This window comes from Bos taurus, chromosome 22 (assembly GCF_002263795.3).
Source record: "Bos taurus isolate L1 Dominette 01449 registration number 42190680 breed Hereford chromosome 22, ARS-UCD2.0, whole genome shotgun sequence".
Taxonomy (NCBI): Eukaryota; Metazoa; Chordata; class Mammalia; order Artiodactyla; family Bovidae; genus Bos; species Bos taurus.
Genome location: NC_037349.1, coordinates 6,331,053 through 6,354,852, shown reverse-complemented (window position 1 = coordinate 6,354,852; position 23,800 = coordinate 6,331,053). Strand labels below are relative to the sequence as shown.

The 23,800-nt window shown below is 42.4% G+C and overlaps 1 protein-coding gene across 8 annotated transcripts in view; it reads left to right on the top strand.

Moving 5' to 3' along the window:
* OSBPL10 (oxysterol binding protein like 10) overlaps positions 1 to 23,800 on the top strand; it is a 362,790-nt gene that overhangs the window by 145,238 nt on the left and 193,752 nt on the right. For all 8 annotated transcript variants that reach the window (XM_059879973.1, XM_059879968.1, XM_059879967.1 and 5 more), the window contains exon 4: positions 16,275 to 16,466. In XM_059879973.1, coding sequence (XP_059735956.1) covers positions 16,275 to 16,466 — 192 coding nt within the window. The remainder of the gene's footprint in view (positions 1 to 16,274; positions 16,467 to 23,800) is intronic.

Genomic DNA, 23,800 nt, shown 5'->3' with positions numbered 1-23,800 from the left:
TCAAGAGGCTCTTTAGTTCCTCTTCGCTTTCTACCATAAGGGTGGTGTCATCTGCATATCTGGGGTTATTGATATTTCTTCTCAAAAATCTTAATTCTACATTGTGATTCTTCCAGCCTGCCATTTCACATGATGTACTCTTCGTATAAGTTAAATAAGCAGGGTGACAATATACAACCTTGACATACCCCTTTCCCAAGTTTGAACCAGTCTGTTCCATGTCCGGTTCTAACTGTTGCTTCTTGACCTGCATACAGGTTTTTTAGGAGGCAGGTAAGATGGTCTTGTATTCCCATCTCTTTAAGAATTTTTCACAGTTTGTTGTGATCTACACAGTTAAAGGCTTTAGCATAGTCAATAAAGCAGAAATAGATGTTTTTCTGGAATTGTCTTGCTTTTTCTATGATTCAACTGATGTTGGCAATTTGATCTCTGGTTCCTCTGCCTTTTCTAAATCTGGAAGTTCTCTGTTGACATACTGTTGAAGCCTAGCTTGAAGGATTTTGAGCATTATCTTGCTAGCATGTGAAGTGAGTGCAGTTGTATGGTAGTTTGAGCATTCTTTGGCGTTGCCCTTCTTTGGGATTAGAATTGAAAACTGATCTTTTCCAGTTTGTGGCCACTGCTGAGTTTTCCAAATTTGCTGGCATATAGAGTGTAGCACTTTCATAGCATCATCTTTTAGGATTTAAAATAGCTCAGCAGGAATTTCATTACCTCCATTATCTTTGTTCGTAGTAAAGCTTCCTAAGGCCCACTTGACTTCACACTCCAGCATGTCTGGGTCTAGGTGAGGGATCACACCATCATGGTTATCTGGGTCATGAAGATCTTTTTTGTATAGTTCTTCTGTGTATTCTTGCCACCTCTTCTTAATATCTTCTGCTTCTGTTAAGTCCATACTGTTTCTGGGTGTCATGTAAGTGTTAGCTATTATAAATATACTTGTAAATAAAGTTAAAACCATCATTACTGGGTCATGGAAAGCTCATCAGTCCAAACAAGTCTTCTCTTAAAAAATTTTTTTAAGGCAACTCTTATAATTATTTTCTTTTTTCCTCCACTTTCATTCCCCTCATCCCTGTCGGTACCAATTCCTAGGATATACCCAGGTCTTTGTTTGCCTTGTATCTGTGTTTTGAACTTAACGTGAGTAGTATTATCCTTACTGTTGTCTTACAGTTTTCTAACTCAAAAGTATGTTTTAAATTTTACTGATGTTGCTCTGTGTACCTCAAAGTCATGTCTTCTAACTGTTGCATGTATATTATTGTGTGAGGTCTGTTATTTATAGATTCTTACTGCTGTACACCTACATTGGCTCAAACTCTCCACCCTTTGTATGTATCCCTGTATATACCCTGTATGTATGTTTGTATCCCTGTATATACCCTGACTGGGAGCATGTTCATTGGGTGCCTGCCCAGAACGTTTGAGGATCGTAAGGAACATATATCTCTATTTTCACAAAATTCTGCTGCATTGCTACCAGAATGGCTGTACCAGTCTGTCCTCCCACTAGCATTGCAGGGGTCCAGTTTCTTCCTTTCTTTTCCATTATTTGGGAATGTTTGGGCAAATCTGGTGGATGTAGAATCTCCTGGTTATTTTAACGTGTATTTCTCTGATTATCTTGATACATTGTTAGCCACTCAGGAGTCTCCTTCTGTATAATGCCTGTTCTTATCATATGCACCTCTTCTACAGTATATTCTGACTTCTTTTTCTAGGAGTACCTTTTATATTCTAATATTAATCTGTCTTCTCCCAGTCTCTGCACACTTGTGATCTTTCCAGTTTCCTCATGGAACCAAAACTCATTCACCGTGTAGTCAAGTCCATCAAATTGTTCTGCTTGTGACTTGAGCTTTTGGTCTTGATTCAGAAATGCTTATCTACAAATTACAGAGTTGTGCTCCTACCCTGTCTTTTGTTAGCTTGTGTTTCTGCTTTTTTACATTTAGATTTTTGCCTCTGTATATACCCTGTAAGGCAGCAAACCAACCATATTTTTGCTTTTCCCAGTAACATTTGTGCTGTCCTACTGATTTATGGTAGGGGGTTCCCTGGTGGCTCGGTGGTAAAGAACCCGTCTACCAATGTAAGAGACACAGGTTCGATCCCTGAGTCAGAAAAATCCCCTGGAGAAGGAAGTGGCAACTGACTCCAGTATTCTTGCCTGGAGAATCCCATAGACAGAGAAGCCTGGTGGGCTACAGTCCGTGGGGTCACAAAAGAGTTGGACTCAACTTGGCAACTAAACCACCACCATTACTGATTTATGGTGCTGTATTGGTAATATACCAGATTCTCATGTATATGTAAACATATCTCACACCCTCTTTTCTAGTTTCTAATGCAGTTGCTAGTTCCTGCACGAATACCACATATAATCACTGTGGTTTTGCTATTTTTAGTATTTGCATCTGTTGGGAGCGTGATCCCCTCTTATTTTTCTGAAAAAATTTACTTGACCCTTCATAAACCTTTATTCTTCTACCCCACTCCAGTACTCTTGCCTGGAAAATCCCATGGACGGAGGAGCCTGGAAGGCTGCAGTCCATGGGGTCGATGAGGGTCGGACACGACTGAGCGACTTTACTTTCACTTTTCACTTTCCTGCATTGGAGAAGGAAATGGCAACCCACTCCAGTGTTCTTGCCTGGAGAATCCCAGGGACGGGGGAGCCTGGTGGGCTGCCGTCTATGAGGTCGTTCAGAGTTGGACGTGACTGAAGTGACTTAGCAGCAGCAGCATGTATTATACTGAATTTGTTGAGTTGCTCAAGAAATCCCACTGGAATTTTTATTAGAAAAATGATATAATTATTTGGGAGATGTGACATCTATAAAATGAAGTGAAGTCGCTCAGTCATGTCTGACTCTTTACGACCCTGTGGACTGTAACCCGCCAGGCTCCTCTGTCCATGGGATTCTCCAGGCAAGAATACTGGAGTGGGCTGCCATTTCCTTCTTCAGGGGATCTTCCCGACCCAGGGATCGACCTGGGTCTCCGGCATTGCAGGCAGATGCTTTATCCTCTGAGCCACCAGGTCAACTATAAACACTATAAAGGTGTTGCTCCATTCATTCACCTGGCCTGTGTGTCTTCATTTTCTTAATCCTTCATGAATTTTTTTCCACAGGATTAAAAGAACTTCTGAATGAAAGTTTCATGTACTCCTGATTGGATTAATACCTGTACATCAGAGTTTTTATTGTTATTATGAATATCTTATTTTCTACTATATTTTCTGGTTATTGTCGATACAGAGGAACGCTGTTGACTTTTCTAAGTTTATCGTATATCTGGCAACTTTGGGCTCACTAATTTTCTTTTTGTTTTCTGTAAAATGGTCACATGTACAATCAGTGACTGTTTTTGTTCCTTCTTACTCTTCTGCCTCTTTTTTTTGTTGTTTCTATTTTGTTGGCTCATGCCTCTAGTACTGTTAAACAGTAATGATGATATTGGAATCCTTATCTTGTTTGTAAGACTAAAAGCAATGAAACTAAACTTTTTATATTAAGTGTGGGGTTTACTCTGGGTTTTATGCGGTGGCTCTAACATAATTAAGTTAAAGAAACTTTTGGTTCTTGTTTTCAGAGTTATTTTTCTGTTAAAAAGAAAGTCTTTGTTAAAGACTTAATGAAGCCTTAAAAGCCTTAGAAAGTGTTTCATGTTATTTACAAACATATATTAAATAAGATGATTTTCTTGGATCTGCAGTTCTAAGAGAATATAGTACACAGTTATTTCGCTTTCAAAGGAGTGTGGCGTATGTATTTTTATAACAGGTGAATGTGCAAGAGGAAAGGTGAAAATGGATAATGGATATCAGCTTTCATCCTTTATATCAAATATTTTAATGTCAACCTTGTGTCAGACACTGTTTTTTTTTAATTTAAATTTTTATTGAAGCATAGTTGATTAGTTTTATGGGGTCGCAAGGAGTTGGACATGACTGAGCGACTGAACTGAACTGATTAGTTTCTGTTGTACAGTGAAATGTCAGTTATAGACATAGCCACTCTTTTTTAGATTCTTTTCCCATGCAGGTAGTTTTATAGAGTACTGAGTTGAGTTCCCTGTGCTATACAGTAGGTCCTTATTGTTGTTGTCCAGTTGCTCAGTCATGTCCAACTCTTTGCCACGCCATGAACTGCAGCATGCCAGGCTTCCCTGTCCTTCGCTATCTCTTAGAGTTTGCTCAGACTCTCTGTCTGTTGAGTCAGTGATGCCATCCAACCATCTCATCCTCTGCTGCCCTCTTCTACTCTTGCCTTCAGTCTTTCCCAGCATCAGGGTCTTTTCCAATGAGATGGTTCTTTGCATCAAGTGGCCAAAGTATTGGAGCTTCAGCATCAGTCCTTCCAGTGAGTATTCAGGTCCTTATTAATTATCTGTTTCATATGTAGTCGTGTATGTATGTCAATCCCAGTCTCTCGATTTATCCCACCCCTCTGCCAGACTCTGTTTTAATGATTAAGCCCTCGTTTAATTGAGAAGGACCAGCTGGATGGGCTGAGTCTCAGGCTGCTGCTGCTACTGCTGCTGCTGCTAAGTCTCTTCAGTCGTGTCCGACTCTGTGCGACCCCATAGACGGCAGCCCACCAGGCTCCCCCGTCCCTGGGATTCTCCAGGCAAGGACACTGGAGTGGGTTGCCATTTCCTTCTCCAACGCATGAAAGTGAAAAGTGAAAGTGAAGTCGCTCAGTCATGTCCGACTCTTTGCGACCCCGTGGACTGCAGCCTACCAGGCTCCTCCATCCGTGGGATTTTCTAGGCAAGAGTACTGGAGTGGGGTGCCATTGCCTTCCCCAGAGTCTCAGGCTCTTTGGGTTAAATGTTGAACGAGACTTGTAATCTGGCTCCTCCTTTGGTATGTTTCATTCTGCCTCGTTGAGGCTGTAGTTTTTAGGTCTATAAAGTGGGAGGTATAGACCTGAAGTCTCTTCTAGCTCTGAAATTCTGTGATTTCACATGAGGAGGAATGGAGAGAATGGGACTTGGACAGTAGGAGGGAATCCTCCTGCTCTTAGAACAAAGCACTGAACGGGAGTCTTGGGACCTGGAATCACAAGGTCCCAAGCACAGGGTATGTATGGGTGAAAGAAGCAAGAGCTTAGAGGGTAGATGTATGGATGGTTTTAAAATTGTGCATAGGTACTTCCCCGGTGGTCCACTGGTTAAGTGGAGACGGCAATGGCACCCTGCTCCAGTACTCTTGCCTGGAAAATTCCGTGGATGGAGGAGCCTGGTAGGCTACAGTCCATGGGGTCGCAAAGAGTCAGACACGACTGAGCGACTTCACTTTCCCTTTTCACTTTCATGCATTGGAGAAGGAAATAGCAACCCACTCCAGTGCTCTTGCCTGGAACATCCCAGGGACAGGGGAGCCTGGTGTGCTGCCGTCTGTGGGGTCACACAGAGTCGGACAGGACTGAAACAACTTAGCAGCAGCAGCCACCGGTTAAGAATTTGCCTTCCAACACAGGGGATGTGAGTTCGATCCCTGGTGTTGGAACTAAGCTTCCACATGCTGTGGGGCAACTAAGCCTGTGCTGCAACTAAAACCCATGCAGCCAAAGAAATAAATAAATATTTAAAAAGTAAGATCGCATATAATCATTTTCTAGGTGGATCTGGAGAATGGCAGAAGGTGAGGAAGTGGGGAAAAAGGATTTTGTGTGATAAGGGTGCCAAGTGCATGAGACCAATGCTTGCAGCCCATTTGGGACCCTCAACTTGATCTAGATGGAGGTTTGGGTCAAGAGTGTGGGTTAGGGATTCTGGAACAGTTGGGTTAGCTGTGAGAGAAGAGTCAGCAGAATTTATTTGGGGGCTGAAAATGTTGAGAGAGAGAAGGCAAGCTGGAAATGTCAAGTTTTCTTTCCTTTTATCTGCAAGAACTAGAAATACTGCACTTGCGTGTCCTGATTTTTCAGAGATCCAGCATTTGCATGTATAATCAGGGTGATATGTTTAGAAACAGGAGAGCGCTCTCCTCTCAGGGGAAAACCATGACTTTTCCTTTGCACACATGTTTGCATGCGTTTTTATGTGTGTATTTTTAAGAGAATCTTAGTGGAACATCTCTAAGATGTGTGAAGGATTCACAGAGGACAATGGAAGAAATTTCCAAAGCTTGGTAACTTAAAGTTGAAACTCCTATTTCTTTAAGAGGGCAGGAGTTTGAAAAAGTAGAGAGAGCTGAGTATAATTTTGAATCATTAATCTTGGGAATGAACTTGGAAAATGGCCCAGTTTAAAACATTTTATTTCTACTCTAGGTTTTAAGCTCAAGTGACAGAATATTAAAAAATAAATAAATAAATAAATAGGGCAAATGAAACTGTCTCTAAGAAGCTATTAAGCAAAATATTTAGTAGAATAGATTCATTTAAAAATATTCCACATTTATTCAGATGCTGACTGCCAGGAAATCAAAATTCTGAATAATTTTAAGGCCCTGAATGTAATATTTTGAAAACTTTAGGCTTTTTCTCTTTTGGTTGACTTTGAGGTATGTGTACTTTTGGAAGAAAAGAAATAAGCCATAGTTTTAATGCTTAGTTTTCACTTTGGGCTTCCCTAGTGGCTCAGTGAAGAATCTGCCTGCAGTGCAGGAGACCCAGGTTCGATCCCTGGATCAGGACGATCCCCTGGAGAAGGAACTGGCAACCCACTCCAGTATTCTTGCCTGGAGAATTCCAAGGACAGAGGAGCCTGGAGGGCTACAGTCCATGGGCTTGCAAAGTCAGACAGGACTGAGCAACTAACACACATATTTAGAAATGGCACATTATTCTTTTCTTTTTTTTTTTTTAAGAGGAAGAGGGAAAGAATGTGATGAAATGATTTGAGTTGGTTGAATTTACTTTTCAAAATTGTAACCAGGCCAGTTTGATTTCTCTGCCTTCCTGGGGCTATGTGACTGAAATCTAGTGTCTTTTTTTTTCCCTTTGCTGTGGAAGAATTCAAGGAAGTGAGGAAGATGGGCACCAAAATTAAATGGCATTTGAAGGCCGTTATAATTTTCTCTCTGAAGTTTTTCCCATCAGAAAAATTTTCTACAGAAGCAGTTGCCACGGATGTATATTTAAGATAACCACCTCCCTTACTCCTTTTTAGCTTTTTAATTTCATCTCTGGGAAGCCTAGTTATAAATTTTTGATACACGTTTTATGGCATTTTTAGGACCAGCTGATGATCTTTTCAATTTGGGGCTTTGTTTATTCCAAAATCCTAATGGGAAACAGCCCATTACTTATTTATACTAATTCTTTGCCATCAGTACCCGTGTAGCACTGGAGCAGTCTACAGGCACTTTGTGTTCAACAGCAGATGGATTTTCACAAACGTGCAATCGTAGTAGATGTGCTTTGTACTTTTTTGTCCGGAGCAAACTGTTTTTCAGTTATTAGGATGATTATTCTTAACTTACCCCTTTTTTTTTAAGTTAAGGCAGTTAAGGTAAGGCTATGTCTGCACAAAGTACTCAGATGAAAACCACCTTTAAATCCTTAATTTGACTCTGGGACCACTTAATCTTTCATTTTCACAATGCTTCACAGTACTTGGATGCAATCTCAAAAACGACAGAATGATCTCTGTTCGTTTCCAAGGCAAACCATTCAATATCACAGTAATCCAAGTCTATGCCGCAACCAGTAACGCTGAGGAACCTGAAGTTGAACAGTTCTATGAAGACCTACAAGACCTTTTAGAACTAACACCCAAAAAAGATGTCCTTTTCACTATAGGGGACTGGAATGCAAAAGTAGGAAGTCAAGAAACACCTGGAGTAACAGGCAAATTTGGCCTTGGAATACGGAATGAAGCAGGGCAAAGAAAATTTTGCCAAGAAAATGCACTGGTCATAACAAACACCCTCTTCCAACAACACAAGAGAAGACTCTATACATGGACATCACCAGATGGTCAACACCAAAATCAGATTGATTATATTCTTTGCAGCCAAAGATGGAGAAGCTCTATGCAGTCAGCAAAAACAAGACCAGGAGCTGACTGTGGCTCAGACCATGAACTCCTTATTGCCAAATTCAGACTTAAATTGAAGAAAGTAGGGAAAACCACTAGACCATTCAGGTATGATCTAAATCAAATCCCTTATGATTATACACTGGAAGTGAGAAATAGATTTAAGGGCCTGGATCTGATAGATAGAGTGCCTGATGAACTATGGAATGAGATTCGTGACATTGTACAGGAGACAGGGATCCAGACCATCCCCATGGAAAAGAAATGCAAAAAAGCAAAATGGCTGTCTGGGGAGGCCTTACAAATAGCTGTGAAAAGAAGAGAAGCAAAAAGCAAAGGAGAAAAGGAAAGATATAAACATCTGAATGCAGAGTTCCAAAGAATAGCAAGAAGAGATAAGAAAGCCTTCTTCAGCGATCAATGAAAAGAAATAGAGGAAAACAACAGAATGGGAAAGACTAGGGATCTCTTCAAGAAAATCAGAGATACCAAAGGAACATTTCATGCAAAGATGAGCTTGATAAAGGACAGAAATTGTATGTACCTAACACAAGCAAAAGATATTAAGAAGAGATGGCAAGAATACACAGAAGAACTGTACAAAAAAGATCTTCACGACCCAGATAATCACGATGGTGTGATCACTGACCTAGAGCCAGACATCCTGGAATGTGAAGTCAAGTGGGCCTTAGAAAGCATCACTACGAACAAAGCTAGTGGAGGTGATGGAATTCCAGTTGAGCTTTTCCAAATCCTGAAAGATGATGCTGTGAAAGTGCTGCACTCAATATGCCAGCAAATTTGGAAAACTCAGCAGTGGCCATGGGACTGGAAAAGGTCAGTTTTCATTCCAATCCCAAAGAAAGGCAATGCCAAAGAATGCTCAAACTACTGCACAATTGCACTCATCTCATACGCTAGTAAAGTAATGCTCAAAATTCTCCAAGCCAGGCTTCAGCAATATGTGAACTGTGAACTTCCAGATGTTCAAGCTGGTTTTAGAAAAGGCAGAGGAACCAGAGATCAAATTGCCAACATCCGCTGGATCATGGAAAAAGCAAGAGAGTTCCAGAAAAACACCTATTTCTGCTTTATTGACTATGCCAAAGCCTTTGACTGTGTGGATCACAGTAAACTGTGGAAAATTCTGAAAGAGATGGGAATACCAGACCACCTGATCTGGCTTTTGATAAATTTGTATGCAGGTCAGGAAGCAACAGTTAGAACTGGACATGGAACAACAGACTGGTTCCAAATAGGAAAAGGAGTTCGTCAAGGCTGTATATTGTCACCCTGCTTATTTAACTTCTATGCAGAGTACATCATGAGAAACGCTGGACTGGAAGAAACACAAGCTGGAATCAAGGTTGCCGGGAGAAATATCAGTAACCTCAGATATGCAGATGACACCACCCTTATGGCAGAAAGTGAAGAGGAACTCAAGAGCCTCTTGATGAAAGTGAAAGTGGAGAGTGAAAAAGTTGGCTTAAAGCTCAACATTCAGAAAATGAAGATCATGGCATCTGGTCCCATCACTTCATGGGAAATAGATGGGGAAACAGTGGAAACAGTGTCAGACTATTTTTCTGGGCTGCAAAATCACTGCAGATGGTGACTGCAGCCATGAAATTAAAAGACGCTTACTCCTTGGAAGGAAAGTTATGACCAAGCTAGATAGCATATTGAAAAGCAGAGACATTACTTTGCCAACAAAGCTTCGTCTAGTCAAGGCTATGGTTTTTCCTGTGGTCATGTATGGATGTGAGAGTTGAACTATGAAGAAGGCTGAGTGCCGAAGAATTGATGCTTTTGAACTGTGGTGTTGGAGAAGACTCTTGAGAGTCCCTTGGACTGCAAGGAGATCCAACCAGTCCGTTCTGAAGGAGATCAGCCCTGGGATTTCTTTGGAGGGAATGATGCTAAAGCTGAAACTCCAGTACTTTGGCCACCTCATGTGAAGAGTTGAGTCACTGGAAAAGACTCTGATGCTGGGAGGGATTGGGGGCAGGAGGAGAAGGGGACAACAGAGGTTGAGATGGCTGGATGGCATCACTGACTCGATGGACGTGAGTCTGAATGAACTCCGGGAGTTGGTGATGGACAGGGAGGCCTGGCATGCTGCGATTCATGGGGTCGCAAAGAGTCGGACACGACTGAGTGACTGATCTGATCTGATCTGATGAATGGTAATGGTGACGCTTATTGCATGCTTTCTACATGACGTGCTTCACCTGTCTCTTTCCATGTTCTTCTCCAACAGCCCTATGAGGTAGGTAATATTATAATTTTAGAAAGTAAAACGCTAGGTGAGTTTACTATGTCTCATAACTTATGAGTGGCAGGGCACAGATTCGAACCCGGGCCACTGACTTAAGAAAATGCGGTCTTGACCACCCCGCACCCTGCCCGCTGTCCTGTGGTATCCAGTTCCCCTGCTGCTCTTCTGGGTGGTGCAGCAATGGCGGGAAGCCTCAGGCGGTCCCTGATTCTCTTATGAGCTCCCCAGACTAGACTCTGTCTGGCTTATTGCTTGGTTTCCCTGGCTGGAAGCACTCTTTCCAGGGCTGCTTCTCCGTTTGCAATCACATTTCTCCTTCATGCCCGTGTGGGCCAGTAAATACACAGAAAATGTCTGTGTGTCCCTTCCACCAATGCTTGGGAGCCCAGGGATCCAAGGAAGAAAGCTGGGAAAACCAGGAGGTTGGTAGATTTCAGAAAACCTGAGTACGTGTGCAGTCTTGGCCACGGTCTGAGTATCTTTGTGTTCGCGGTCTGAATGCACATTCTCTGCTACCTGTTCCCTCTTTGGCCTCACCCCCATTTTTCATGCAGGCACCCCAGTGACCTGGTGCTACTGGCTAAGAGAGGGGACACGTGGGGTGACTCTTCCTAGGTTAGGGTGAATCGTATTCCCAGGTAGAAGTGGTGACTCTTGCCTCAGAATTTTCTGCAGATGGCACACTCAGCATTTCTCATCAGCCCCGCTGAAGTCAGTATTCGGAGCAAAACCCTGACATGTGGTACCTCAGGCTTTGAAAATATTTTATTTTAAATTAGTAGCAGGGAGGGGTGTGTATGCCACCTAAATGTGATTCTTTTTTAAAAAAATTTGGCCGTGCCACACGCTTTACAGGATCTTAGTTCCCGAGCTCGGGATCCAGCCCGCATCCTCAGCGGGAAAGCATGGAGTCCTCACTGCTGGGCAGCCAGGGGGTTCCCTAAGTGTAATTTTCAAACACAACCTGAACATTTTCAAGAGGCCACTTAAAAAAAATTTTTTTTTAATTTTATATTAGAGTTTTGCCAAGTCACAATGTTGTGTGATAGTTTCAGGTGGACAGAAAAGGGCTCAACCACATATATACACGTATCCATTCTCCACCACGGAGAAGGCAATGGCACCCCACTCCAGTACCCTTGCCTGGAAAATCCCATGGACGGAGGAGCCTGTTAGGCTGCAGTCCATGGGGTCGCTAAGAGTCGGACACGACTGAGTGACTTCACTTTCACTTTTCACTTTCATGCATTGGAGAAGGAAATGGCAACCCACTCCAATGTTCTTGCCTGGAGAATCCCAGGGATGGGGGAGCCTGGTGGGCTGCCGTCTATGGGGTCGCACAGAGTCAGAAACGACTGAAGTGACTTAGCATTCTCCCCCAAACTCCCCTCCCAGCCAGGCTGCCGCTTGACATTGAGCCGAGCTGCAGTAGGCTGGCCTGTCATAAAGGGCCCGCTTGTTTGTAGGGGTGGCAGTTGTTGCTTCTTCTTCTGCCTTTTCCTCCCAGTTCCGGATGCCCTATGGGATTTACCAGGAGACTTTTTTTTTGGCTCCTGTTTGCCCTCAGGAGGAGGCATGGGTATGAATTAAACCGTGAGAAACACACAGTGAATGGGAAATTAAAGGTTTTTCGCCTCAAATTTACTGCTTGTGAATTCAGATGACAGCCATTAGATAATAAATATAGGGTTAGCCATCCACAGCAGAATTCCTTGGCTCCCGGGTGACTTTCCTGATTTATTGCTGTCTATGGGACAGTCTTTCAGGCAGCGAGAGGCCTTCCTTTCTGATTTCTGATGGATTCTCATTCTACTCAGAATCTACAAGTATGGTTCTCCTTACAGTCTTGCTGACCATATAGATTCTCCAGTAAGTATTTAATTACATCTTGGACTTCATCACGACTTTGATCCTAAAGAAAATAAGGAGCAGGTCAATGACTGCTTACAATTTTGTGCTAAGCGGCTTCTTAACATTTTAAAAATCGATAATGCTACCATCGATCAACTCTTAAGGGCTGTAAGGAAAGAAATGAACTGTGGCCACACGGCTCCTGCACGGCAACCCCTGTGCTAAGCGTTTTTTGTACCTGAGCTAATTCAACTTTCATGATGGCTCTTAAGGGTAAATATTATGATGCCTTTTTTAAAGATTAGGAAATTGTTGCTTAATAAGAAAACTCGAATAACTCACCTGAGGTCACACAGCTTGAAGCTGGTAGTGCTAGGATTGGAGGTGGGGGTGAAACCTGGCTGTCTGGCTTCAAAGCCTGTTGAAAAATCTGCCTTTTCTTGGGTTGGAATAAGGCTCCCAAACAATCAAAATGTATTTCAGTGGATTAGGCAAATTTGCTGTTGTTGAAGGATTGAAGAGGGTGTTCCCTGGCGGTCCAGTGGTTAAAACTCTGTGCTTCCATTGCAGGGGCACAGGTTCTATCCCTGGTCAGGGAACTAAAATCCCACATACTGTGCAGGACACACACACACACACACACACATGCATACAAACATATATTATATACAAACAAAAAAAGTGTTAAAGACATAGCTTCTTTCTTCCTCTTCACTCCAAGGGAAAAGATTGAAGTTGAAAGTAGATGACTATTGAATTTCAGTATAATCAAAGTGTATTTAATTCTCAGACCAGAGATTTCTCCAGTTACCTGTTTATAAGGTAACTTGAAAGCAATACAGTGCTTCCCAAGTTTATCTGTCTTACTAATTCTGTCCAAGCTCAAATCCAGAGAAATGCGTGTGCTACCATGGTACTGCATGCTGACATAGAATTCTAGTTTCTACCCTGGCTCCTACGCAGCTCCCCACCCTCTTGGAGATTTGTAAAATGATGAATCATCAACTTTGGGGGAGGGGTAGCTGCCTTACAGTGTTAGTTTCTGGTGTACAGTGAAGTGAATCCGCTGTATGTATACATGTATCCCCTCCTTGAGCATCCCTCCCACCCCATCCCCTCTGGGTCATCACAGAGCTGAGCTGAGCTGCCCATGCTATATAGCAGCTTCCCTCTAGCTGCCTATTTTACACATGGTAGTGTGTGTATGTCAATCCCAGTTCATCCCACAGCCTACCAGTCTGTTCTCTACATCTGCATTTCTATTCCTGCCCTGCACATAGGTTCATTTGTACCATTTTTCTAGATATATATATATATGTGTGTGTTACTATGCAACGTTTGTTTTTCTATTTCTCACGTCATTCTGTATGACAGACTCTAGGTCCATCCATGTCTCTGCAAATGACTCAAGTTTGTTCCTTTTTATGGCTGAGAAATATTCCATTGTGTATGTATGTATCGCATCTTCTCAAGTCATCTCTTGATGGACATCTAGGTTGCTGTCATGTTCTAGCTACTGTGAATAGTGCTGCAGTGGCCGTTGGAGTACCTGTGTTTGTTTGTTTGTTTTTTAAGCCCTTGGGACTACCCAAGGCTGCAGACTTTGAACTTCTTGTCTGGATTGCTTTGTACACCACACGTGTCTCTCTGTCTCTCCCAATTCTACTCAAGCTTCAAGTCCTTTGCCCTCAGAACAGCCTCCTGTGATGAAGTCAGTTCACCTTGATCATGCTTTTCCTCACTCTGGCATTTTCTGGTTGTATTGCCAAATGAGCACTTTGTCATGTCTTCCTTTCTGTGTGTGTGTGTCTGTCTGTCTTGCTGTCTCTGGGTCTTTGCTCCTCTATCCCCCGTAACAGTATAAGCATCTGTGCTGAAAAACGGCCTCGTCCATCTTATGTTTTCCTCCACATCACATTTCAGATATTTTCCTTGGTGCACAGTAGGTATTCAGTAAATATTTGATAATTGAAATAGAGAAAATGGCACAAATCTGCCAGTTTTTCTCGAGCTGCCTTTTTTCCTCGAGCTGAAATGAAGTACAGAAACATCTAGAATACAGATTTTTTAATGTAGAATTTAGAAAATCCATTCACTATAATCCATTCACATGGCTCAGAATGAAAGAATCTCTCTCCCTCTCTGTTCACACTCTTATTCACATCTCCTCTGTGGAATAAGCAGCCACTTGGAGTTCAGCGTGTATCCTTCTAGATGATTTTTGTGTTTTAAACAATGATAAAAATACTCATTTTCCACATTTTAACACAGAACTTTGCATACTATAGCACAGTTAGGCACCTTGCCTTTTTCACTTAACTACATAGCTTAGAGGGTTCTTTTCCCAAACCAGTTCACGAAGGCCTTTCTTCTAATCCTCTTAGCCTCCTGGTAGTGTTCCGTCATGGAGGTGTGCCGTGTCTCGTTAACCTATCGCATATGGAGGGACCTTTAGGTGGCTTCCGATCCTTTCCATTAAACACTCGGCTTTGGTGCCATTATGCCTGGGTGCAGGTGTGTGGAAGAGACGTTCTCCAATAGGATGTTGCTGGGTCACGGGGAAGTGCCCTTGTAACTGGGGCAGGGCCTGTCGGATTGCTCCCCTCAGGGTGTCTGTCACTTGACAGTCCTGCATCACTGTCTCTCCATGGTCTGTCAGCAGACTGCATACTGATTCTTTCGGGTTTTTACAATCTGATGGGTAAAAGATGGTATATCTAAATGTGGTTTGAATTTACATTTATCATATGAATACAGTTGAACACCTTTTCTTATGGCTTAAGGGCCATTTATGGGTTTTTTTGTGTGAACTATCTATTCATATCTTGCCCTATTAGAATACTGTGCTCAGTCACATCAATTCCTAGAAATTCTTCTCCTACTTACAAATTAGAATGATGAACCATTTGTGAAGCTAGTTGAAAATATTTTTTCTGGTTTATCGGTTGACTCTGTTGGTGGCAGGAGTGGGTTTTTGAAATTTGTTTCCTGTGCAGAGGGCTTCCCTGGTAGCTCAGCTGGTAAAGAATCCACCTGCAATGCAGGAGACCCTGGTTCGATTCCTGGGTTGGGAAGATCTGCTGGAGAAGGGATAGGCTATGCACTCTAGTATTCTTGAACTTGCCTGGTGGCTCAGCTGGTAAAGAATCTGCCTGCAATGTGGGAGATCCAGGTTCAATCCCTGGATTGGGAAGATCCCCTGGAGAAGGGGAAGGCTACCCACTCCAGTACTGTGGCCTGGAGATTCCTTAGACTGTATAGTCAATGGGGTTCACAGAGATCAGACACAACTGAGTGACTTTTACTTTTCCCCGTGTATAAGTTTTCAATTTTTAGGTCATTAAATTTATTGAGTTTTTCTGTTATGACCTTTGGATTTGTTTTCTTTCTTTCTTTTTTCTTAGTCTTTGATCTGTTTGGGGTCTGTGATCTGAGAGATAAATCTGTTTTTCAGTTGGCTGCCCAGTTAGCCCAACACATTATTGAAAAATGTATTGCCACTGAGTTGAGATGCTGTCCTTATACCCAGTTACTGTTTGTATGATATGTCACAATAGGATGAAATACCAGCAGTGCATGGACAAATGGGGATTAATTGGTGGATAACTTAGTTCATTCTTAGTACTCATGCAGCAAACATGTGTTAAGTACTTAATGAATTAAACAATCATGATGTGCCGGGTCTTGGGGGTACAAAGATGAGTTTGAAAGAATCTCATATAGTTTAGCTGGATAATAAACATAGCCTCAGTGTAGTAGAATAGGAGGGTGGAGAGGCTAAGACAGACAGGGAATGCTTCACAGAACACTGAGCACTCAGCTGGCTTTACCACAGGAGGGGAGGGTATTAGGAAGAGGAACACAGACCCCTGAGAGCCGGTGGTGTCTGAAGGCCTTGGAGTAGCTCTCCATAGCCATAGTTTGGGGCAGGAGACCCTGCTAGAAGGGAGACCAGAAGCACAGTTAATGGGGATGGCCTCTCCGGCCTGAGAGAGTGTAAGATGAAAGCATGCACCCCCAGGCCCTCATCTCCTTTGAAGATGAAGGGGAAAGCCCGAGAGGCCCAGCATAGATGGAAGGCAATGCCTGGCTGTGTTCTGCAGGCCGGTTGTTGAGTTTTGACACGTGTTGCTTCTTCTAGACGACTCCAAGCTCCCGAAGCCGAAGTCTCACTTTGCTCCCCCATGGAACGTCCAATTCTGCATCTCCCTCTAGCCAGAGACACCTCAGCGCGGGAGCCCCTGGCGTCGTCACAATCACGCATCACAAGTCGCCTGCCGCTGCCCGAAGAGCCAAGAGTCAGTATTCCGGCCAACTTCACGAAGTCAGAGAGGTAGGCCTCATTCTCCCTGTAGGTGGAGTTGTCTGTGGAAGGTGAGGGCTGCGATGTCGCTCCCCAGCCCCTTTTCTTTAGCGCCGTCTTGATGGATGGAGAGAGAGGACCAGAAGCAAACCTCCCAGAGATAGCCATCATGATTCCTCCTGGTTTAAAAAAAAAAAAATTATTTCTGTTTCATGGGTTAAGTGAGTTGTCAGGAGACCTCTGCTACCCAAGCTCAGAAAGCAGGGGACACAAGCCCATAGAAACTTGAGGGAGGTGGAAGGGCTGTCCAGGGAAGTCTCCAGGCTCATAACAAAGGGAAAGAACATAAAGTGGATCATCAGGAAATAATTGAGGGCGTTTTGAAATTCAGAAAACGTGGGACCTAAAGCTGATTTCCCCTTTTCTCCTTCACTTTATGAGGTGCTTATCCTCCCACACACTTCGAGGGGGTGTGAGCCAGTGAAAAGAATTCTGTCCTTGGAGGCAGACGACTGTTGCCTTAAAGCTTGGAACCCACATTTCTGCATCTGCAAAATGGAAATGGCACAGGCCCTCCCAGCCTCTCAAGGGATCACATGTGATAATGTACATGAAAGCCCTTCTGCTGAGAGTCCCTTAGGGGTTATGTTTTGTTTTTACTTTTGATTGGCTGGAAGTCATCAGTTTGGGGCTCCCAGGGTCTTTAGTGTTCATATCATCCTCTGCAACTATTACCGAGAACCGACAGTATAAAATAAATGATCATGGTCTTGGTTTTCTTTTTCTTTATTTTTAAATTTTTCATTTATTTATTTGGCTGCCCCGGATCCCAGTTGTGGTGTGTGGAATCTTCTTTAGTTTCGGCATGCAGCATCTAGTTCTCTCACTAGGGATTGGACCCTGGGCCCCTGCATCGGGAGCACAAAGTCTTAGCTACTGGGCCAGCAGGGAAGCCCTGTGGTCTCGCCTGTCTAACTTGTGTTGAGTACTGAGGCTTTTTGCTCTGCAGCTATCTCATGTGGAGACCAGCTGGTCCTTTTTGAGAAGCAGCCGAGTCCTCACTGTGTCAAGCAAGAGAATGGGGCTCCCAGAATAGGTCTGGGTGCTGTCTGAATTAGCATGCCTCTTGCTTTATTTTTTAAGTGTCATAAGCCAAGGAGTGCTATGTCAGCTGGCTGTCTTGTTCTAATTCTGACCCAGAACAGAAAATCTGAAATCTTCTGACTCAAGTCTATAGGTGCATATGAAAGACATTTTTGGATAGATTTACACATGCATATACTTTTTATCAGAGAAGGCAATGGCAACCCACTCCAGTACTCTTGCCTGGAAAATCCCATGGACGGAGGAGCCTGGTAGGCTGCAGTCCATGGGGTCGCTAAGAGTCAGACACCACTGAGCAACTTCACTTTCACTTTTCACTTTCATGCATTGGACAAGGAAATGGCAACCCACTCCAGTGTTCTTGCCAGGAGAATCCCAGGGACAGGGGAGCCTGGTGGGCTGCCATCTCTGGGGTTGCATAGAGTTGGACACAACTGAAGCGACTTAGCAGCAGCAGCAGTAGCATACTTTTTATTGCCTAATAAGGAGAAGGTACAGAGTCAGATTCACCCTTTGAAACAGTCACCATGATGTGGGGGAAAAGAAGTATCTATGAGCTTAACTTTGCTACCTTGGATGAAATAAGGAATCATTTGCTGCACTTGTGTATATGGCTCTTCATTTACAGCACATTTTCAAAAAGCTCTATTAGGGAAAACCTTGTATGTACACGAAGCAGAATAGAATAATGGTCCCCACCACCCAACTCAAATAATTGCAATCCTCTTTTGTTCTTGTTTGATCTCTTTCCCTCAACACTATTTTTGGCTTGAGTATTTTAAGGGAATTTTAAATATTTTATTACTGCCAATAAATGTTTCAATATTTATCCAGTGGGTAAGGACTTAAAAAGAAAGTATAACCACAATACCATCAGGTTGCTTTTATGTAAACCTCATTGAAGCTGTTTTTTGCAAGTAATTTAGAGACTTGAACCCTAAGAAGAAAAGAAAAAGCAAGTTTGTAGTATCTTGAGAATTCTTTTAAATGTGCAGTAATGAATATTGGATAGACTTATTGATAGGAGTCCTGGTACATATGAAAAAAGGGAGGTGCTTGTGTTTAGTGGCCACAGGACTGGAAAAGGTCAGTTTTCATTCCAATCCCAAAGAAAGGCAATGCCAAAGAATGCTCAAAGTATCGCACAATTGCACTCATCTCACACGCTAGTGAAGTAATGCTCAAATTTCTCCAAGCCAGGCTTCAGCAATACATGAACCGTGAACTTCCTGATAGTCAAGCTGGTTTTAGGAAAGGCAGAGGAACCAGAGATCAAATTGCCAACATCCGCTGGATCATGGAAAAGGCAAGAGAGTTCCAGAAAAACATCTATTTCTGCCTTATTGACTATGCCAAAGCCTTTGACTGTGTGGATCACAATAAACTGTGGAAAATTCTTCAAGAGATGGGAATACCAGACCACCTGATCTGCCTCTTGAGAAATTTGTATGCAGGTCAGGAAGCAACAGTTAGAACTGGACATGGAACAACAGACTGGTTCCAAATAGGAAAAGGAGTACATCAAGGCTGTATATTGTCACCCTGCTTATTTTAACTTCTATGCAGAGTACATGATAAGAAACGCTGGACTGGAAGAAACACAAAGTGGAATCAAGATTGCCGGGAGAAATATCAATAACCTCAGATATTCAGATGACACCACTCTTATGGCAGAAAGTGAAGAGGAACTAAAAAGCCTCTTGATGAAAGTGAAAGTGGAGAGTGAAAAAGCTCAACATTCAGAAAATGAAGATCATGGCATCCGGTCCCATCACTTCATAGATTGGGAAATAGATGGGGAAACAGTGGAAACAGTGTCAGACTTTATTTTTTTGGACTCCAAAATCACTGCAGATGGTGATTGCAGCCATGAAATTAAAAGACTCTTACTCCTTGGAAGGAAAGTTATGACCAACCTAGATAGCATATTGAAAAGCAGAGACATTACTTTGCCAACAAAGGTCCATCTAGTCAAGGCTATGGTTTTTCCAGTGGTCATGTATGGATGTGAGAGTTGGACTGTGAAGAAGGCTGAGTGCCGAAGAATTGATGCTTTTGAAGTGTGGTGTTGGAGAAGACTCTTGAGAGTCCCTTGGACTGCAAGGAGATCCAACCAGTCCATTCTGAAGGAGATCAGCCCTGGAATTTCTTTGGAAGGAATGATGCTAAAGCTGAAACTCCAGTACTTTGGCCACCTCATGTGAAGAGTTGACTCATTGGAAAAGACTCTGATGCTGGGAGGGATTGGGGGCAGGAGGAGAAGGGGACGACAGAGGATGAGATGGCTGGATGGCATCACTGACTCAATGGATGTGAGTCTGAATGAACTCCGGGAGTTGGTGATGGACAGGGAGGCCTGGCGTGCTGTGATTCATGGGGTCGCAAAGAGTCGAACACGACTGAGCGACTGAACTGAACTGAACTGAGCCAAAATAAAAGTTAGGGTATTTGGCTTAATTACTAGTAGCATTTGCTTCAGTATAATGCCAAAATCTTCTCTACATCCATTTTTAGAAATTCAAGCTTTTAAAAGGGTAAAAGTATGTGCTTTGGCTATGTGTATATAGAAATATTTAATCATATGAAGTATATAATGCAAACGAAATCTAAAGATCAGAATAACTCATAATCCTACCTCCCTTCACATAAGCACTGTTAATCTTTCAGTGAGTTTATTCCTTTTTTTTAAACACTTTATTTTGTGAGATTCCAAAGTCGGCCATACCCATTTTCTTTTCGTAGCTTTTATTTTACTTTATTTTTTAAATTGAAGTAGTTTCAGGTGAGTTTGCTTCTTTTTTAATATATAAGCTAAATATGTGTTGGTCACTCAGTTGTGTCCAAGATACAAATTCTAAGGTATAAAATTCTAAGTAAAAATTCTGAAGCATAACCTCAACTTTGTAAATGACTATATATATATGCTGCTTTTTCAATGGAGGGAAATTATTGAAATTTACTCGGGAGTTTCATTATACGGAAGATAGTTAGGTGACATGCCTCCATAGCTGTTTTGATTTGGTGGTTGTACTTCTGGGCGACAACCAGGTATCTTCTCCAGGTGATTGCTTTTACATCTGTGATGACCTTTCTTGCTGAATATTCATTCTGAGCCAGCTTGTTGAGACTGGCAATAAAACACTGGCAATTGAGGGTTAGAGGGTGGCAGACACCTAAGAAGGAGATGGAAGTTTTGATTCTCAGATTTCATGCCCAGCTTTCCTCCTGATTGGAGATGGGTAACTGTCGTGTGACATCTGTCCTTTCATGATATGGGCCAGTCCACCTTGGGAACTGAGAACATTTCACTCTGACCAGAAAGTTCTGCAGTTTTAAAAGTCTGTTAATCTCAAAGTATAAAGGTGCCTCGGCTTTTGGATTCCACTGTATTTATTCATAAAATAACTAGAAGAAAATGGAATAGCATTTTTAACCCAGCTGTACCAGGAAGATAAACTTATAGCCACTGAGGCAAGCCAGAAAATCATCGTCCACAAGACAGATGGGCCCGAATAGCTAAAGAACAAAAGAAAAATAGCCCAGCCAGAAGCAACAGAATAAGTATTAAATGGAATGCCACAACATGGGTAAAAATAAAGGGACAGTGTAAAAGATTAAATGGTTTTCATCCAAAATACTGAGATCCCAAAGGTCAGTACACAAAGTTCTCTCTGGAAGTGGTGAGGAGAGATGAAGATAGAAAATCCGAGACATGACATCATTGTGGAGAACAGGGATATCCTCCTCAGCAGTTCAGCAAATGGAAATCCAGTTTATTTTGTCTGCGAGATTACTCGAAATAATTATAGGTTACGGTGGTAAGAAATATTGGTAGTATTGCATATTTTCTTTTTTGCTACAGTTTGGTGATAAATAAGAACAACTAAGCACAAAGAAGCTGTTTGTTGCCACTGACCCATAAATTCCCTGCTGGGAACTGTATTCTGAGGAAATAACTCATAGAACTGGGGGTAGAAGAGGAAAGTTAATTTGGGTTAAGCTGTTGATACTAGTAAAGTGACAGATTCAACACACAGCATTCCAGGAATGACTGAAGAAACAATAATACACTTAACACTCTGAATTGCTATATAGCAATTTAAGATAAAAGTCACATTAGTATCATTTCCACTTGGACATGTGTATATAAAATGAGACAATCAGGATAGAGAATAATGTACAGACATGGCTCCTAGGTTCATCTTTTTATGGGGGGGCGCTGCTCCCCGTGGCATGTGGGATCTTAGTTCCCTGACCACGGATCTAACCCATGCCACTGCATTGGAAGCATCAAACCTTAACCACTGAACCGCCAGGAACTGTGAACTTGCTTATTCAGTTCATGCCTCCACTCATTCTTCAGGGATTAACTGGGCATCTCTTATGTTGGAGAAGAAAATGGCAGCCCACTCTGGTACTCATGCTTGGAAAATCCTGTGGATGGAGGAGCCTGGCAGGCTACAGTCCATGGGGTCGCAAAGAGTTGGACACAGCTGAGCGACTTCATTTCATTTTCATTTCATTTATGTGCCGGGCATTGGATTTTTAAGCTGAAAGCCATGTCTTATTCATCTTTGCATCTTCTAGCCCTAGCAGAAATAGGTGGGTGTGTCAGTTGGACACATTGATTTAAGGACCCATTTTCTAACAGAAGGCTTTAGAAATGGTATTGCGTAGGCATCGGGGGTTGCTTGGGTCACCGTACGAGGTGGCTGGTGATTGGTGGAGGGTTGAGTCAGGTGTTGACATGGTCTTCTCTGACTCTGAGGGCACTGCGGGGGGTACCTGGGGAACCATGCGACCGAGGGAAGAGCAGTGAGAGGGTGAGCCTCTGGATGTGCCGCTGGAGTCTATTAAATAGACTCTAATATGTTCTTAAAAATCCATTTGTGCCTCCCGCTGTGTAAGCATTTTATGATTGACCTGTGTGGTATTCATTTGTATTCTACCTTTTATACTTTTAGTGCCTTTATAACAGGTTTTAAGGTGGTTCACATTTGTTTAAATGGGCACAAGTTCAGTTGGTACAAGTGCAGGGTGACTTTTATAAAATGCCTGTGTGCTAGACGCTGTCTGAGAGAACACATCTCTCATGCCTGTTTTAGTTACTTTTTTGGCTGCATTGGGTCTTTGTTGCTGCAGGGGCTATTCTCTAGTTGTGGATCGTGGGTTTCTCATTACGGTGGCTTCTCTTGTGGAGCACGGGCTCCAGGTGTGAGGGCTTCAGTGGTTGCAGCCCGTGGACTTAGTTGCTCCGTGGCGTGTAGGATCTTCCTGGACCAGGGATTGAACCCTTGTCCCCTGCATTGGCAGGTGGATTCTTAACTACTGGACCACCAGGAAAGCCCCTCATACCTGTTTATACGTGTGTGTGTGTGTGTGTGTGTGTGTGTGTGTGTACACCTGCATATGTGAATTGAAGAACAAGAAGTAGGAAAATCAGAGGTTTCTCCCTTTCCTAATTCTTCATTGCTGTTTCCCAGGAGTGGCTACTGAGGAAATGATCTGAATATCTGCACACATGAGAGCATGTGTGTGTTTGTGTCTCTGCTCAGAACTGTGTGTGTGTGTGGGCTGTTTGTGATCTCCAGCAGGTTTTATTTTCTTCCTTGACTTAGAGTTAAGAACATTCTCTAAAGAGAGTCCTTACTAAAATTTTTCTTTTAAGTCCAAATGTGGTAATCGGCCCAGACATAACAAATATTTGAGCAACAGAATAAGCTTTGTAGAGCCTGGTTTTTGTGGTTTTGACCAAATAATTTTTTTTTGTTGTGACATTTGAGACTTAAATACACCTAATTCAATAGATAGACTTTGGATTCTGTAGCTTGGTGAGAGAAAAACTCATGCTATGAAATTGTAGTGGATGTATGTGAGGCGTAAATTTAGATTTAATTAAGCCTTCAGTGATAATTTATTGACCAATAGAAATTATCTTTGTCTTACACTTTTTTTTATTGTTAAATAGCTTGCTTCCAGCCACATACCCTTTTTATGAGAAGGCTTTGTGCTGCCCTGGTGTTTAATGGGTAGATAAACTGTATTGAAGTTGTGTCCTTTAATGTGGCCTTAAATATTAGTAAACCTTTCACAGAATATAATATGTGGAGCAGAGTGTGTTTATGTGGTTCCAGTGGTGTGTATTCATATATATATAGACACACATATTTCTTCATGTAATTGCACTATGTTTACTTAAAACATAAAAGGAAAAATGCTTTAATGAAGTGCCATCTTTACAAATGGTACTTTTGCAGCAA